The sequence below is a fragment of the Corythoichthys intestinalis genome, chromosome 21, assembly GCF_030265065.1.
Source record: "Corythoichthys intestinalis isolate RoL2023-P3 chromosome 21, ASM3026506v1, whole genome shotgun sequence".
Classification (NCBI taxonomy): domain Eukaryota; kingdom Metazoa; phylum Chordata; class Actinopteri; order Syngnathiformes; family Syngnathidae; genus Corythoichthys; species Corythoichthys intestinalis.
Window position 1 is genome coordinate 22,594,895 of NC_080415.1, and position 14,269 is coordinate 22,609,163.

General features: G+C 38.4%; 1 protein-coding gene across 1 annotated transcript in view; it reads left to right on the plus strand.

Moving 5' to 3' along the window:
• Nucleotides 1-14,269, plus strand: part of LOC130909984 (rho-related GTP-binding protein RhoN-like) — a 29,468-nt gene that overhangs the window by 779 nt on the left and 14,420 nt on the right. Inside the window, exon 2 of the mRNA XM_057826971.1 lies at nucleotides 1,325-1,412. Within this exon, the coding sequence (XP_057682954.1) occupies nucleotides 1,325-1,412 (88 nt within the window). The remainder of the gene's footprint in view (nucleotides 1-1,324; nucleotides 1,413-14,269) is intronic.

The following is a 14,269-nucleotide window of genomic DNA, read 5'->3' on the forward strand; positions in this document are numbered from 1 at the left end:
ACAGTGTAATATTAAACAGTCATGATATTTTATTTGAGAAAAATTGCACTGCATTTTATTTTGGTAAATTTTGAGTCTGTGCGCTTTTACGCATGACGCACGACCAAAACGGCGTAACATTAGTTCATTCATGCACTAGGGTTGAAAAGTTTGGGAAATCTAAAGTCAGTAATTCGGGAAGAAAACATTTTTTAAAAATTAATAAAATAAATCCAAAATACATCACATTGATATGAAATGCTGTTTAAATATAAAAGGTATTTTCGATATCCGCCCCCCAACAAAATAGTGTTATTACAAGTGTTACATACATTTTCTGTTTCCTTTTCACATATAATCGTAATGTAATATTTTCTTTTGATTCATTTTTAGTCGCTGTGATTTTTACATGTCATATTTTAGTGCCATTGACGGCGATAGACGTCCAATCTATTTTGACTGGGAGGGCTTGCAGCGATCATTCGCAGTCCAGTCAAAATGCATTGGACTTGGGCTGCAGCTGTTGATCATTTTAGTAGTCGATTAATCTATCGACTACTCAGTTCGAATAATCGAGTAATTGGATTAGGAACATTTCATGTGTTGCAAAATCAATTTTAGGAGATGTAAAACAAAGTTTGCATTTTCAAAAGAGCATTAAATGTGAATACTAAATAAAATTCCCAAAGTTTTCTTCAAACTCTGCAGAATTGCATTTTCATTTAAAAAAAATAATCAAAATACCTGAGCTTAGCCTCAAATGGTATAAAAAAAGAGGATCTAAGGATAACAAAAGAACAATTGCCTTACTTGCATAGCAAAATCCTGCTAGCTTAAATGCTGTTAGTTTTTTTTTTTTTTTCCTACAATGCTTCCACAAAAAAACGGTTACATATAACTATCAACTAAATTACAAATGCATTAAAACATATTAGCTCAAACAAAAACATACCTTATGTTGGTCTTAACAGGGAGCAGCAAGATTCAGCTATGTTAAATAAGTTATGTCATATTCACTGCTGCCACCAAACAGCAGCGTACCCACCCAAATCAATAAAACTAAATGCAAACACTTTCAAAACAAACCATTACAATGCCACACTAATTCAACCAGTACTCGAAGCAGCAAAATTTTATTCGAAGCTTTTTTCTAATCGAATTACTCGAGTTAAGCGATAAATCTTTGCAGCACTACATTGGACGTTGATCTCGATCATTCGCAGCCAGCCCTTCCAGTCTAAATGGATTGGACGTCTATCGCCGTCAATGGCAGTCTAGGATCTAAAAGGAATTTTCATAATAAAAGACTGTGCTATATGACAATTTATTTTGCATCCGTTACCAGAATTACGTTCCAACGGTGTTTGAGAACTACACGGCCAGTTTTGAAATCGACAAGCAGCGCATTGAGCTCAACATGTGGGACACATCAGGTAAAACCTTTGTCAGATCTGAGTATGAGATGGTGCGTTTAGTTGAGGTTGACCGATAAATATTGTGTCTGCGTATGGAGAAAGTTTGGTGTGTCCTAGGGTTGCTACAAACGATTAATCGACTCATGTATAAAGACGTTATTTACTCTTAAATTATTCCAGGCTTTATGTTTTAGCTGTAGATGTACATTGGGACAAAAAAATATGCGCTGAGAAAATTTGGAACGCAAATATTATGCAACTTTATGCATAACTATAGTTCTTAAGCAAAAGCAGATTTATCATTTTGGTTCATCACAAAGCAAATCATCTGTTTTGATCAAGGCCTACAAAAATCACAATATTGATCCATGGACTTAAAAATTATATTGACGGGAAACATTGCCCAGACACTGCACCACGCCTTCAAGTAAGGGGCCGTCCCATATTTACGTAATATAAAAGCTAACTGCCCGTTGTTTTGCTTTCAAACAAGAATCGAGACTGTTTTGCGTTCATATCTATAAAGAATTCAGGGATTTAAGAACTTTTTCACTAGAATTTTCAACGTAAAAAGCTGTTTTAGTGATAAGGCGGCGCCACAGTAGCTTAAAGACTAGCATCACATTTAACATATTTACTAAAATAAATGCTAACTGCCCGGTTCTCTGCTCTTTTAACAAAGAATCGAGACTGTTTTATGCAGAAATCAAGAAAATAATTCAGGAATGTACGCATTTATTTTCAGTAATTTTCAACGTAAAAGCTCTTTGTTGTGATAAGGCGGCGCCACACTGGCTTAAAGACTAGCAACACATTCGACATATTTACGTAAAATAAATGCTAACTGCTCAATTTTTTTGCTTTTAACCAAGAATAGAGACAGTTTTACATTCATATCTGTGAAAAATTCAGGGTTTTAAGCATTTATTCACAAGAATTTTCAACGTAAAAAAAAAAGTCTTTGTGGTGATAAGGTAGCGCCACAGTGGCTTAAAGACTAGCAGCACATTCGACATATTTATGTAATTTAAAAGCTAACTGCCCGTTTTTTTGCTTTTAACCAAGAATCGAGACCGTTTTATGTCCATATATATAAATTCATGGATTTAAGCATTTATTCACAAGAATTTTTAACGTAAAAAGATCTTTATCTGTGTTTCCACTCGGTCAGCTTTGACAGAGATAGGCCCCCTATTACTCGGGCCTGCGAATGTATTATGAAGTCTATGATTTATCTTTTTTAAATGCAAGAAATATGAAGTTTTTTAAAAAAAAAAGAAAATATTTACTGTTATTTTCCTGTTATAGCCTCTAATTTATAATTAAAAACGAGCTTTTTTAATAAAATACTGGAAAAAGCGGATTTTTTTGGTGCAATTTTTAGATCAACAATGTCTAACAATTAATGGACTTAAAACAGCTGTTGATTAATTGAGGCAGCCTTGATGTACTAGTATGTAGGTGAGGTGAGGCAGTGACTGAGTGGGTGTGGCAGTGTTTGTGTTAAATGAACACAGGTGGTAAAAAGAAACTGAGTGGGAATGTGAATGTGACACAGTGTACTGATTTAACCCTGTTTCCCAAATATATTGTACTTTCACCACTTTCATGTTCTTTGTGAAGCTAAACTTTTTGTGGTCAAAAATTTCCCTTTGACTGAGATAACAAACAGTTTGAAAAAACTGGTTTTCACACAATGACAGTGCGCAGCGTTTTTGTGTGCGTGTCCTGACGGACCAGACAGACGGGCTTTTGACATCACTGCTGTGGAGGCAGACGTACATGATGCAAACATCACACAATGGCACTGTCCATTTTTTTTTTTTACATTTCCTTTGAGGTTTAGAACTGCAGCGAGTGCATTTAGCATTTTTCAATAACAATGGTGTACAAACCTTACAGTGGTATGAAAAAGTATCTGAACCTTATGGAATTTCTCACATTTCTACATAAAATCACCATCAAATGTGATCTGATTTTCAAAATTACACAGATGTAAAAACTGTCTGCTTTAACTAAAACCACCCAAACATTTATAGGTTTTTGTATTTTAATGGCATGCAAACAATGACAGAAGGGGGGGAAAAATAAGTGAATACTCTGCCTAAGGAGACTTAAAGAGCAATTGAAACAATTTTTTACCAAACAATTTAAGTCAGGTTTGTACCCAATTACTGATGAGTGGTTTAAAGCTGCCCTGCCCAATATAAAATACACACCTGGTAAGAAGTGTCTTGATGAGAAGCATTGTCTACTGTGCATCATGTCTCGGTCAAAAGAGCTGTCTGAATACTTGCGATCAAGGACTGCTGATTTGTATAAAGCTGGGAAAGGATACATAACAATCTCTAAAAGTCTGGATGTTCATCAATCGACAGTCAGAGAAGTTGTCTACAAATGGCGAGAGTTTGGCACTGTTGCTTCTCTCCCAAGGAGTGGCCGTCCCCCAAAGATGACGCCAAAAGTTCTGCGCAGAATACCCAAGAGAGGTAAAAAAGAACCCTGGAGTGTCTGCTAAAGACTTACAGAAATCGCTGGCACAGTCCAATATTTCTGTGCACATCATTTAATGTTCGCAAAAAGGCACTTGGACACTTCACAGAAGTTTTGACAAAATATTTTGGGGACTGATGAAACCAAAGTTCAATTGTTTAGGAGTAACACACGTCATGTGTGAAGGAAAAATAGGAAAAACAGCTCACCAACATCAACACCGCATCCCCACGGATCATGATTTGGGGCTGTTTTGCTACCTCAAGGCCTGGACAACTTGCAATCATTGGAAGAATGAATTCAAAAGTTTAACAGGATGTTTTGCAGGAAAACCTGAGGCCGTCTGTCAGACAGTTGAAGCTACAAAGAGGATGGATGCTGCAAAAAGACAATGATCCAAAACACAGAAGTGAATCAACTTCAGAATGGTTTCAGAAGAGCAAAATACACGTTCTGGAGTGGCCAAGGCAAAGTCCAGACTTGAACCCTATTGAGATGCTGTGGCATGACCTGGAAATTCATGCCAGACATCCCAGGAATCTGACTGAACTACAGAAGTTTTGTAGAGTAGAATGGGCCAAGATTAGTCCTGATCGATGTGCCAGACTGATCTGCAACTACAGGAGGGCCACAAAATATTAAATGTGATGGTTCACTTACTTATTTTTCCCCCTTCTGTCATTGTTTGTATGCAATCCTCATTAAAATATGAAAACCTATAAATGTTTGGGTGGTTTTAGTTAAAGCAGACACTGTTTTTCCATCTGTGTGATTTTGACAAAGATCAGTTTACATTTGACGGTTATTTTATGCAGAAATGTGAGAAATTCCAAAAGGTTAAGATACTTTTTAATACCACTGTTGGATGCACGTATATAACACTTATCAAAGTTAGCCAGTTTCATCCCCTCATCCATCAGCAGGATCAGCCCAACATCCCATCCATCATTCATGAGAGGCTCCGATGACCTCCGATTGCTTCCTTGAAAGCCTCGTTCAAGATCTGCTGTGTGCGCAGCATGGGGAAATGAGGCTTTTATTTACTTTTTACAGTACTTCTAGCGCTGTTTGTGACAAGCCGAGAGGGTTCCGAGAGTGAAAATAGCGTCCAGATTCTGGGATATGGTGTCAAAGTAAAGTGCTGTGCTCTTAAGTGCTCCATTGGAGAAGGTTGTGATACTCTGATAGGTTCCATTAGGACGGCGAGGTCACATTGGAAATCAATGGGCTCGGTGCAACTAAGGTAGATTTAGTCATTCACTGCCATTGTTGGTGATAGACGTACATTCCGACTGGGAGGGGCTGGCAGTGATCATTCGTGAAGTTAAAAAAAAAAAACGCTAAAAAGAATTGACATCGGACAATATGTGGAAAAAATCTCGAATATTATTTATTGCCGTAACGAAAATCTACTTTTGTCTTTTGATTCGTTTTTTGTTAATAACCTTGGTGTGCATGTATTTCAAAAGTTCTCATCCACTTTTTGAATATTAACTGCATCTGCAGGAGATGGTGAGAAAGTCATCGACAGCATACAAACTCGCAACAGGAGTGGAGAGCTTAAATGTCAAGGGGAGAAGATGTCAGTTCTGTATCCTTAGTCATTAATTTTGGGGAGTCTTGCAGAGTTGCTGCTGATTTTTGGCAAAAAATATGCTACTTGCTCCCATTGAATGGATCACTGCAATGGAAAATGATCTGCTTGTCTGTTCGAATAGAATCATCTAAACAGCTAAACAACAAAGATGAACAGGTGTTTGATCCATCAACATTTCCAAGGACATTCAATTGTTTGTAGAGCAAAATTATGTTAGCGTCAAAAGTTAGTATCTTTTCACAAAACCTTTCTGTTTTTATGTCCAAAGTAGATTAATTTGATGAATATAACCTATGTTATACTAATACTAGGCAGAAACAAAGTTTTTCTTATTGAAGAAGAGGATAAAACTTCATTAGGTAGTGTCTGTGTTTATATTCAACAATATTGAGTGGGCCTTGAAATATTTGTCAAAATTCTGTAAATCAGCTAGTAATAAGGGTGTAACGGTACATGTATTCGTAATGAACCGTTCCGGTACTTGGTGCTCGGTTCGGAACGGAGGCGTACCGAACGAGTTTCCGACGTAATGTAACCCTTACTTTTCGAGGCTGTGAGTCAATCGGGTTACAGTTTCTTTGTGTAGATTATATTTACTCTGTGTTCTCTACTATAGTGAGGACCAACACGGTAGGACAGTAAGAAACGTCAACGGCGCGACAACGTGGCCACCGCAAAAAAAAAGAAAATTAAAGTCAGTCAGCTAATGCACACCAGTCACAGTGCGGCCGCCTGTTAGACGCGTCCCAGAAGTGGCTCATCGCGATGCACGCGAAAAGAACAGCAGAGTTTATTATTTGACGCGAGACGCGGTCCTCCTGTGTCAATACTACTAGCTAGCAGACCGGAAGTCACTCGTGTAAAAATACGGTGGATCCGGTCGAGTTTCAAACTAATATGCAATCGTAACCCCCTTTTTGGCTACGTTCATACTACAGGTCTTAATGCACAAATCCGATTTTTTGCCACATCTGTTTTTTTGGCGTGCCCGTTCAGACTGCCTTTGTCCATTGGGACCGTTCAAGTATCACGCATGCGCACTAATTTGCAGTCTGACACGCGCTGAGCAAGACGACCCGCATGCGCAGAAGCATCAAAACAAATGACCACATATGCTGGCTGTCATCCGTCATTCCAGGGATATCATATTTTTCTTTTTAAAAAGAGGACACAAATAACAGACATAAATAATCCCTGTCTAGGCTTATATTCAAAGTATATGGATCGATAGCATGCACGCACTGTACGTGCATGTCACACACACATACGAGCAGTTTGCCCCGACTCTCGGCCGTGTAAGCAATGTTGAAATATTGCTCATATAAAGCAGAAAGAAAACCGATCATTCTCAGGCTTATCCTCAACCCATTTTTATTTTTTTAATGACTGTTTTCAAGTCCGACCCTTCCTAAAAAGCCGTGTCCAAGGCAAGCTAGGCGCTAATAACGCACAGCTGCACTGCTACCGTAGCGTCTCTCTGGCTTTTTGATGACGTAATTGCTGCATGAATTCCGATTTGAGAGACTGGACAGTACAGACCGCCGCGACAGTCTGGAAAAATGTGGCCCAGATCGGATTTGAACCACATACGAAAGTGACCCAGATCTGATTTGAAATGGTCCAGTTCTATGCGACTTGTCACGTTCAGACCGTCAAGTTAATGCCTCACTCGAGTCGGAAAAACACGAAAAAAATCGGATTCGTGCATTAAGACCTGTAGTATGAACGTAGCCTTTGAGTCCATCAGATCTCTTGAGTGGTTGATCGGGGGCACAGTTGACTTGTCTTTGTTGAGTTTTCTCTGCTATAAAAATAACCAACACGGCCCCGTGTTCAATACAAAACCCTCCTACCACAACAAAACAAGTAGGAACTAATAGTCACATAGGAACTAAAGTTATACAACATAAAATATACAATATAAATGAATACTACATCACATTTGTAAAATACAAACACATAATAAAATCAATAATAGCCCATTTAAATGAAATAAATTGAAATGAGCTAAAACACCTGTAATTAAATAATAAGAATAATACACAGATCCTGCTTACACAATTAAATTTATTAATTTCTGCGTGGCGCTTTAACTTGAGAAAATCCGCCAATAAAGCTTTTGAAAACCGTTCATAAGAAAAAAAAAATCATTGAGGCATTTCATATGTAAAATATATGTTAAAATCTTTGTCATTGGGATTGCTTTTCTCCTTAGCACAGGACTTTTTTCTTCCTTCTTTCAGAAAGAAAGCTGACCAATACGCGGGGTATGAAAAGCAAATTGTTGTTGGATTATTACCTTTAAATACCCGCTACTTTTTGAGCACAATTCTAGCTTTGTATAGGCTACTGTTCCTATTGTTGAAAGCACAAAAGTGTGTAAAAAAACAACTAGCACATTTATATTTTGCGTTTTCTTACTGTACCGAAAATGAACCGAACCGTGACCTCAAAACCGAGGTTTGTACCGAACTGAGATTTTTGTGTACCGTTACACCCCTAGCTAGTAATATAGACTAGGGTTCTGACAAGATATCAAAAAGGTGATATATCACGATTAAGATTCGAGATATCGTTTGAAAAAAGGTTTTCACAGTTAAAAAAAAAACAAAACAAAAAAAACAACCAACTGTTAGCTCACTGGCTCACATTGACGGCACTAGACATCAAATTCATTTTGACTGGATTGGACATCTAGTGCCGTCAATGTCACTGAAACCAGAGCCTTGATAGTCAGTCTTGTGGGCATTATCAGGTCACTTACTGTTCATTTTAATGAATTTACTGGTGTCTTCCTGTTGATTTTCAGTCACTTCCTATTCATTTGAGAACATTCTTGAGCCAATACCTTTTCAGTAACCCAAAATCAACAGGAGGTGACCTGTAAATGCCCCAAAGGCAAAAGGAAGTGACCGAAAATCAACAGGAAATGACGTGAAATGCCCCCAAATGAACTCGTTGCCTCACACTGGCTGCCACCAGTGTTGTTAATCTTACTGAAAAAAAGTAATTAATTATAGTTACAAATTACTTCTCCCAAAAAGTAATTGCGTTAGTAACTCAATTACCTGAATGTAAGAGTAATTAGTTACTTGGCAAAGTAATTGGTGATAATTACTGTTTTTTTTCCCCCCTCAAAAAAAAAAAAAAAAAAAAAACATTGGCCACACTATGTGAAGTTTTTTGTGGAGGTTTTTGGTACAACTGGCCCGAGCCCAATTCTTTACCCTAATTTACCCTTTACCCTGAATCAACTGTTAAAAGTTGTTAAAATTGTTCCCATTATTGCATTAGTTCCCTTCTCTCTACTTTCGACATATGAACGTTTTAAAACTGTTTCATCATTTAAAGATAGAATCAAGTCAAGATTTTGCCGATTTAGAAGTATTTTAGATAAAAAGTTACTTAGGTTCGCTAGGAAGGTTCTCTACAACAGAGCCGTCCTAAAAAGCCTACTGCTTTAAGATGGCGGCTGTCTACTAACGCATCTAGTGCCATGTCTGTCAGTTGCATCTAGTTATATCTATATACAGTACATGTGATATCTACCATGTCTACCATATCTACCATAACATGCGGGCGTAGTTTGTCGGCTATCGGCTACAACATGTATTATTGGAGCTACCTAGCATCGCGTTTGCTCGGCGTCACAACTTTCTTGCCTCCTCCCCGCTCCTGCTCTGCTCTGTCGTCTTGGTGAGTCCATCTCCCTCAGACTTTTCGACCAATATAGTAACGCATAGTAACGCATGCCTTTCCGTCCTCAGTAACGGTAACGGCGTTGCCAAGATGAGAAAAGTAATTAATTAGATTACCCACTACTGAAAAAAATAACGCCGTTAGTAACGCCGTTATATTGTAACGCCGTTATTAACAACACTGGCTGCCACAGACGTCAAATCAATTTGAAGTGGGAGGGATGGCACCAATGTTCATTCGTTATCGTGAGCTTTGTATCGTATCGTATCGTATCGGTATCGTGAGGTACCAAGAGGTTCCCGCCTCTGGTGTAGGACAACAAAATCTTAACGCATTGACAACTATTTACCAGAGGTGGGTAGAGTAGCCAAAAACGTTACTCAAGTAAGAGTAGCATTACTTCAAAATAATATTACTGAAGTAAAAGTAGTCATCCTAAAAATTTACTCAAGTACAAGTAAAACAGTGTTTGCTGATAATACTCAATTCATGAGTAACATTGTGAGTAACTGCTTATGGGGCTCCTCGATCATAAAAACAAGTAATTCTTAAAAGATAAATGTTAGTATGAGTTATAATAATTTGATATTAAAACCCCTCTTCGTGTTTTCGTTTCAATAAAATTTGTAAAATTATTTTAACTTATAGGTTGTCATTTTCGTTGACGTCGCAGTGCAGTGACGTCATATGGCATGCTGCCCAACTTCCAGCGTGTCACTCGTTAGCTACCCCAACATGTCGTCAGTTCTGCCCTTCCAATTTGAACCAGAGCGGGAAAGTGAAGAGCACGACAGCACTGTCGGTCGTTCACAAGATGAGCGGCAAAGGCAAAATGCAGACCTGGAAATACCTGATAAGACAAGAGTTGGGCAAAACTGGTGATGTACTTGCGGCAAGTGCGTCTCAATGACAACGGAGCGAGACAGTGTATGCTGTCGAGAACTCCGTTTTTTGTAAATGGCTGGCGTTGAAAGAATTACATACTTCTAGTCCTTCTCACAAAAATAGCATATTGTGATATAGTTAATTATTTTCTGGAATGTACTGATAAACATTAGACTTTCATACATTTTAGATTCATTACTCACAACTGAAGTAGTTCAAGCCTTTTATTGATGATTTTGGCAAAAAAGTCAAGAAAAACCAAAAATCTGTATCTCAAAAAAGTAGCATATTTCATCCGACCAATACAAAAAAGTTTTTTTTTAATACAAAAAAAGTCAACCTTCAATTAATTATATCAGCTATGCACTCAATACTTGGTCGGGAATCCTTTTGCAGATATGACTGCTTCAATGCAGCGTGGCATGGAGGCAATCAGCCTGTGGCACTGCCGAGGTGTTATGCAGCCCCAGGATGCTTCGATAGCGGCCTTAAGCTCATCCACAGTGTTGGGTCCGGTGTCTCTCAACTACCTCTTCACAATATCCCACAGATTCTCTATGGGGTTTAGGTCAGGAGAGTTGGCAGGCCAATTGATCACAGTAATGCCATGGTCAGTAAACCATTTACCTGTGGTTTTGGCACTGTGTGCAGGTGCCAGGTCGTACTGAAAAATAAAATCTTCATCTCCATAAAGCTTTTCAGCAGATGGAAGAATGAAGTGCTCCAAAATCTCCTGATAGCTAGCTGCATTGACCCTGCCCTTGATTAAACACAGCAGACCAACACCAGCAGCTGACATGGCACCCCAGACCATCGCTGACTGTGGGTACTTGACACTGGACTTCAGGCATTTTGGCATTTCCTTCTCCAGTCTTCCTCTAAACTTTGGTACCTTGATTTCCGAATGACACGGAAAATTAGCTTTCATCTGAAAAAATTACTTTGGACCACTGAGCAACAGTCCAGGGCTGCTTCTCTGTAGCCCAGGTCAGGCGCTTCTGCCGCAGTTTCAGGTTCAAAAGTGGCTTGACCTGGGGAATGCGGCACCTGTAGCCCATTTCCAGCACACGCCTGTGCAGGGTGGCTCTGGATGTTTCTACTCCAGACTCGGTCCCTTGTTTCTGCAGGTCCCCCAAGGTCTGGAATCGGCCCTTCTCCACAATCTGTCTCAGGGTGTGGTCACCTCTTCTGTTTGTGCAGCGTTTCCTGCCACACTTTTTCCTTCCCACTGAGATGCCTTGATACAGCACTCTGTAAATTTCTTTCTGTGTCTTAGCCTCGTGCTTGAGGGTGTCAATGATGGCCTTTTGGACAGCAGTCAGGTCGGCAGTCTTGCCCATGATTGCGGTTTTGAGTAATGAACCAGGATTCAGATGATTAGGTTAGTAGCTTCTTTAGAGTACCTTTTCATGATATGCTAATTTTTTTAGATAGGGATTTTTGGTTCTTGACTTTTTTGCCAAAATCATCAATGTTAAAACACTAAAAGGCTTGGTCTACTTCAGTTGTGTGTAATGAATCTAAAATATATGAAAGTCTTATGTTTATCAGTACATTACAAAAAATAATTCATTTGCTCACAATATGTTATTTTTTGAGAAGGACAAGTAGTTCTTATTGTACCAGGAAAGCTCATTCATGGAAACACTGCAATAGGCTGACAAACAACGGGAATAAAGGTCATGAAACAACAAAAAGTGAAGAAATGTCATCAACAAATTATATTTGGGTAAAATGTTATCAATAATAATGTCCTACAATTGAATAAAGCAAACTTACAACCTACAGGGCCAGAAACAAATCAAGGAATTTGACATTTTAAAGCGAGACAGAACTTCATCATCTCCGCAGGACGTCTCGGATTGTTTACGAGCATGCGTACGCCAAGCAATTAGCCGCACTCCGTTTTTGTTTGTTCGCAAGTGAATAATAATCGTATCAGTGCGCAGTTTGAAGCGCTGGAAAATGGATTACAAAACACAGCGGGAATGTGTAAGAAAGATGGGTCCTCAAAAAAAAAAAAAAAAAAAGGACAAACAGGCTTTCAATATTAATGAGCATTACTGCACTGTGATGGAAGATGTCATCAGGGAGGATTAAAGGTGTGTGTGTGTGCGCCCGCTGGTGAATTATGCAGAGCATCACCGAAGACGAAAAGATAGACCAGACAGCCCGATTGTCTCTTATCAGTTATTTTAAAGCGTTCAGCGCCACTGACACAAAAAAAAAAATAAAGTGTACTCGGTGAGCGAGAGTGAGAAAATGCCGATAAGAGCGAGGAAAATTACTAACAAGATTCTGAATAAATGTAGACTACTAGCATGCCTGCAGTTGTTGTTTTTCGCTGTTTAAGAAGAGGTGGCTCAAGGCTCATTAAAAGGTCGGTTCAACAGCGATATTCTGCCTCATTAAAACTTTCTATTTTCACGGTTACGCAACCTAGTGGTAAATTCATGGAAAAAAATGAAGAAATGAGTAGGAACTATTTAAGGCACCTCGCAAGTGTGATAGTCGGATAATTGTCCAAATGAGAAAAATCGATTGCATTTTTCATTTTTCTCGAGTGTGAAATAATTAAATTATTTAGAGTTTGATTTCTGCTTAAGTGCTAACTAGGGATGTCCCGATCCAGATTTTTGCACTTCCGATCCGATACCCATTTTGTTTTGCATTTCCGATCCGATACCGATACTGGCCGATGCTGATAGCGGCCTATCTGAGCATGTATTATAGTTTAAAGTAGGGCTGTCAAAATGATCGCGTTAACGGGCGTTAATTTTTTAAAATTAGTCACGTTCAAATATTTGACGCAATTAACGCAGATGCCCCGCTCAGACAGATTTAAATGACGGAACAGTGAAACGCTCTCTTGTTGTGTTTTATGGAGTTTTGCCGCCCTCTGCTGGCGCTTGGGTGCGACTGATTTTATAGGCTTCAGCACCCATGAGCATTGTGCAAGTAATTATTGACATCAACAATGGCGGGCTACTAGTTTATTTTTTGATAGAAAATTTTACAAATTTCATTAAAACGAAAACATTAAGAGAGGTTTAATATAAAATTTCTATAAATTCTACTAACATTTTTCTTTTAAGAACTACAAGTCTTTCTATCCATGGATCGCTTTAACAGAATGTTAATAATGTTAATGCCATCTTGTTGATTTATTGTTATAATAAACAGTCCTTATGTACCGTATGTTGAATGTATATATCCATCTTGTGTCTTATCTTTCCATTCCAACAATAATTTACAGAAAAATATGGCATATTTTATAGATGGTTTGAATTGCGATTAATTGCGATTAATTACGATTAACTAATTTTTAAGCTGTAATTAACTCGATTGAAAATTTTAATCGTTTGACAGCCCTAGTTTAAAGATATTTAGCCTCCTTGCTTAGTTGTCAGACTCATGTTGAAAAGGGTTTTAGTACTCTTGATACCAACTAGCCAGCTGAATTAGGCGAGTTTGAATAACACACAATGGTTGGTAACAAGAAACTGACCTGTTTATTCAGTGATAAACACAAAACATTATAAATAACAAACAGAAATGGCGTATTCAGTCAGTAAAACGTGCAAATAATATTGTAAACGGTCTTAAAAAAGCAAAACACACAAACAACCTCAGTGGAAAATAAACTATTAACTCAGCATCAGTTGTCTGCTCTTGAACAACTGTACCAAGGCTTAAAAAAAAATCAGTGGAAATAATACTATGTTAAACCAAAAATGGCTTCTACTCCTCAATCTTTTCCACACTTTGCTGCTCCATCTCTATCTATTCTACACACTCCCTTCAGCTGTTTGCCCTGGATGCAATCCCAGCATGATGGGGAGATTTTTTTTTTTTTTTGACAAAGACAAGCATTTCAAGATGCTCAGGTGACAGCTGACATTTTTGCCGATAAACTTTACATTGCAGTCATAATGTAGGAGATGCCACAGAGGCAAATTAGGACGGTAATGCTAGTGTGCTGAAGGTGTGCCGTAAAATGCGCAGCGGATTTTAGGGAAAAATGGAATGGATTATGTAAATCGGTGCATTGGAAATCCCGGACCAGATTAAAAAAAAAACTGGATCGGGAGTCTGGATTGGAATTTTTCCGTGTCGGCCGATCCGATACCGATCCGCATTTTTTTGCTAGTTAGTACTTCTAACTAGCAAAGCATAGCATAGCATATGTACTAATAATTGG